At 37.8% G+C, this 3,478-nt stretch overlaps 1 protein-coding gene across 1 annotated transcript; it reads right to left on the bottom strand.

Moving 5' to 3' along the window:
- Positions 1-399: 399 nt before the first annotated feature.
- Positions 400-2,945, bottom strand: LOC115925070 (choline O-acetyltransferase-like; the record flags this gene model as incomplete). Its single annotated transcript, XM_030988250.1, is given in 5 exon segments — positions 400-453; positions 1,776-1,894; positions 2,753-2,808; positions 2,811-2,885; positions 2,888-2,945. Coding segments are annotated over 5 exon segments (362 nt in total), but the record flags the coding sequence as incomplete, so codon positions are not given.
- Positions 2,946-3,478: the final 533 nt, after the last annotated feature.

The raw sequence follows: 3,478 nt of genomic DNA, 5'->3' as shown, positions 1-3,478 counted from the left end.
CACCATGAATAAATACAAAAAAACAACAAAATTGCATTGCCACTTTTGGCATAATCCTATTACGATGGTTGGTCAACAAATACCGTCTGTCGAGTCCATGGATATCGAGTGCACAACACTTCAGACAGTTTCCCGCATACCATAGCCCTCAGCTCGCAGCCAACTAGAAAGTCAGCCAGTAATCCCATAAAATTAATTGGTTGCTTGGGCTCGGAGGGGAGCAATCGATAGATTCAATTACGGTAAATGGTTAAAAATGTAACGAGGCCCATTTTCGGTATTGGTTGGAACATTGTGGTTTTAAGGCTTTACTTATGCGAGCAGAGAAAATATGGATGCATTATCAACTTCTGAGAAATGGCCGGGAAAACACTGGGAATGTCATACGTGTTTACTTACGCATCAATTATGACCTTGTAGTCGAGTATGCCCGATATGAGCTTGGCTGCAAATCTATGAAAACGGAGAAATCATTCGAGAAATATTGCTTAGATTGTCTCATTTCTTACAATTTAATTGAAAACTAGATGAGTGTGCAAGCTTCAGCATCATTGATCTGTACTGGAAACAGTCAATAATACAGGGTGAAAAAAAAAAAAAGCGGAACCCACACCCCAAATATTACATTTCATATTAAAATAAAAATATATAGCACCAAAAATAATAATGACTGGAAAGCCAATATCGTAAGCTACTTTTAGTTGAACAAAATACTGAAATTGCTCAATCCGTTTAAAAAATATCACCATTTAAACGCAATGACCCTAAAACCTGTTTCGTCTAAAATAGCAATTTATTGTGTATTCTACTGTTTGGAACAACAAAGAAAATTACACAGAATACTTGTTCCAACAACTGTCACCAACTGTAGTGCACAATTATCTTTATTAACAACCCTGGTTAGCAAACTACATGATTTATAAAAATCCACTTTTTTGAAGACGGGCCTTCAAACGGACTTTGTTGAATATTTTAACTTTTAAACTGAGGTTTTGTCGCTGGTAATATATGAAGACAATTGTGACGACGATTCTTGAAATCGTATTTTGGACGAAAGAGGTTTAAGGGTTTTGTGTTTGAATGGTGATATTCTTTGAACGGATTGAGGAATTTCAGTAATTTTGTCATCTAAAAGTAGCTTATTAAATTGGCTTTCCAGTCATTATTATTTTTGGTGCTACATATTTTGTTAAATATAAAATAAATTTTTGGGGTTTGGGTTCCGCTTTTTTTACTCAACCTGTATTTATAAGGAGAACAAGTGTTTTCTCCGTATACAATTTTAAAAATGGGTAGTTCATTTAAATATACTACTTGGAGAGCCTAGACTCCAGTACTATAATGTAAAAAAAAACAAAAAACATAATCTTTCTGGAAAAATACTTTGTTAGACAACACTTTTCTTGTACTTAAAAAAGGGGATGGAAAGTACTTTCCAACTAAATTTAATGATGATAATATATCAGTTACGTTTCAAAAGAATCTTGATTTGACTTCCGATGTGTAAATTCATTAATTATGGTACAGCTGTATATGCAATTCAAAGACCACTCTATAACTGTGCTTTATTTCGGCTCGAGTGTTTACTTTCTAGAAACAATATTTGGAAATATGGTATACGAGTCACCGTGCAGAGAATCCTAAAAATCTGAAGTGTGGCCATACTTGCACCTGCCACAAACGCGGTATATGCCATCAACGCAGAGTTGCTAATGACGTCAAGAGGTACCTAATTACGCAAATGGCCGTCGGTCCATGGGAACGAGGCAACCCACCTTAGCCGCTGGCCCTCGTCTTTGAAGTGCTGCTTGGGAAACACCATCCCTGGGTTCGAGTTGAGTGGAAGTGACACATGATTGTGTAAGTACATGTCATCCAGCCACCATCTGTTTGACTGGAGCACAACAACACAGGCAAAATTAATAAATGATACTCGAGTTGCCGAAGATAAATTGCTTGTGCATATCGCCAGTCCTTCTTTTAATAAGACCTGGAGTTGATAAAACCTTACAGAGTGAGTGCCTAAAGTTATACCTTGGCAGGACTGTAAACAAAGTAGTCCTAAACCTGGAGGTTTAAGATCATACCGAATGAAGCTGCTTTGAAATACAAGGAAACCGCAAGATAAGAACTGTCAGAAACTTGTCTTAACAACTTGCATCTCCAAAATTAAAGGTATTTGCCGTTCAGAAATGAAGTTGCACACATTTATGAGGAACACGAACAACAACTAACACAATTTTGCCAAGAATAACATATTAACACCCTCATATGTGAGAATGAGGCATTTCTATTAAGTCTTTGGTACTGTTCGTTGGTAATTTTGTATTTTCAACAATCTAGCGATATATTTGGAAACACGAATAACGATTCTTTATTAGGCCTAATTAATGTTTGGCAAAAAACATGGGCCACGGTTTAATCGCTGGTTACAGTAGCTGCGTCCGTCATCAAGCACAACGTCGAGCCAGGACTTTTGACCATCGTTTGACTAGATTCGTTCGAACGTTGATATTAGTGCGCAGGCGTAAGTTACATTCCAAATCAAGCACTAGTCGACTACTGGTTCTCACCTGAACTTACAGTTACCTGGTGACCGGATCAATACTCCCTTCTGCGCATAACATGACCGAGCACGGAATGCATAAACTTTGTTAATAGCAAGTGACCTACCAACAATGCTTTGCGAATCTGCCTTTCCTTCCAACGCTGGGGGGTGGGGAGGGGGTGGGGGACGGCCATTCATATTTACCCAATTAGCCTGGAACTCTGCATACTCCAATAGTTTCATTTGCAGGTACTCCCCCGGCCTCCTGGTCTACCAAACTCCCGGACCAAACTTTCAGTAATGGCATACTGTTCCCTGGAAACCGTTGCCCTTAGTGACGCAGGTATGCCGCCAAGGTGTTGTGCAGTGGAGGCACCGGAAGACGAGGAAGCGGTTTCTGTGATAAAAAAAAATAAAACAAAAAATATAAATCACAAATAAAAAAATTATAATAAAACAACAGAAATAAAAAAATAACCACCACCAATTTGAGACACGCTTGTGTGTTCCACTTTTCAAGTCACTGTGTAATTCTTTACTTGTCAACTGTGATTGAAAATAAAAGAGGAAAACTAGAGCAGGCGACATAATTCGTGTTTGAACATTCTTCTTGTGGATTGCAACTTTGTTCAAATTCTTGGGAAAAAAAGGAGAGAAATTTGAATAAAAATCAATGCAACATTTTAAACTTCGCGCGAAAGACCACGATTGTTTGAAAGGTATATAGCATCATTTGCGTTTCATGCATTTTATTCTTGTCCTCCCTCCCCCCCCCAAAAAAAAAAAAAACCACTCAAAATCCAAAGAAGAATGTTACAAACCTAACCTGTTGAAGTTGCAACTTATTGAATATTTCACTTTTCGAGAAACAATGAAGATTTTGTCTTATTCCAATCATCAGTCAACTGACCAATCGTTGGGAAACCACAT

This window comes from Strongylocentrotus purpuratus, unplaced genomic scaffold (assembly GCF_000002235.5).
Source record: "Strongylocentrotus purpuratus isolate Spur 01 unplaced genomic scaffold, Spur_5.0 spur5_contig_501, whole genome shotgun sequence".
Taxonomy (NCBI): Eukaryota; Metazoa; Echinodermata; class Echinoidea; order Camarodonta; family Strongylocentrotidae; genus Strongylocentrotus; species Strongylocentrotus purpuratus.
The sequence above is the reverse complement of the archived record's forward strand: the minus strand, read 5'-3'. Positions and strand labels throughout refer to the sequence as shown.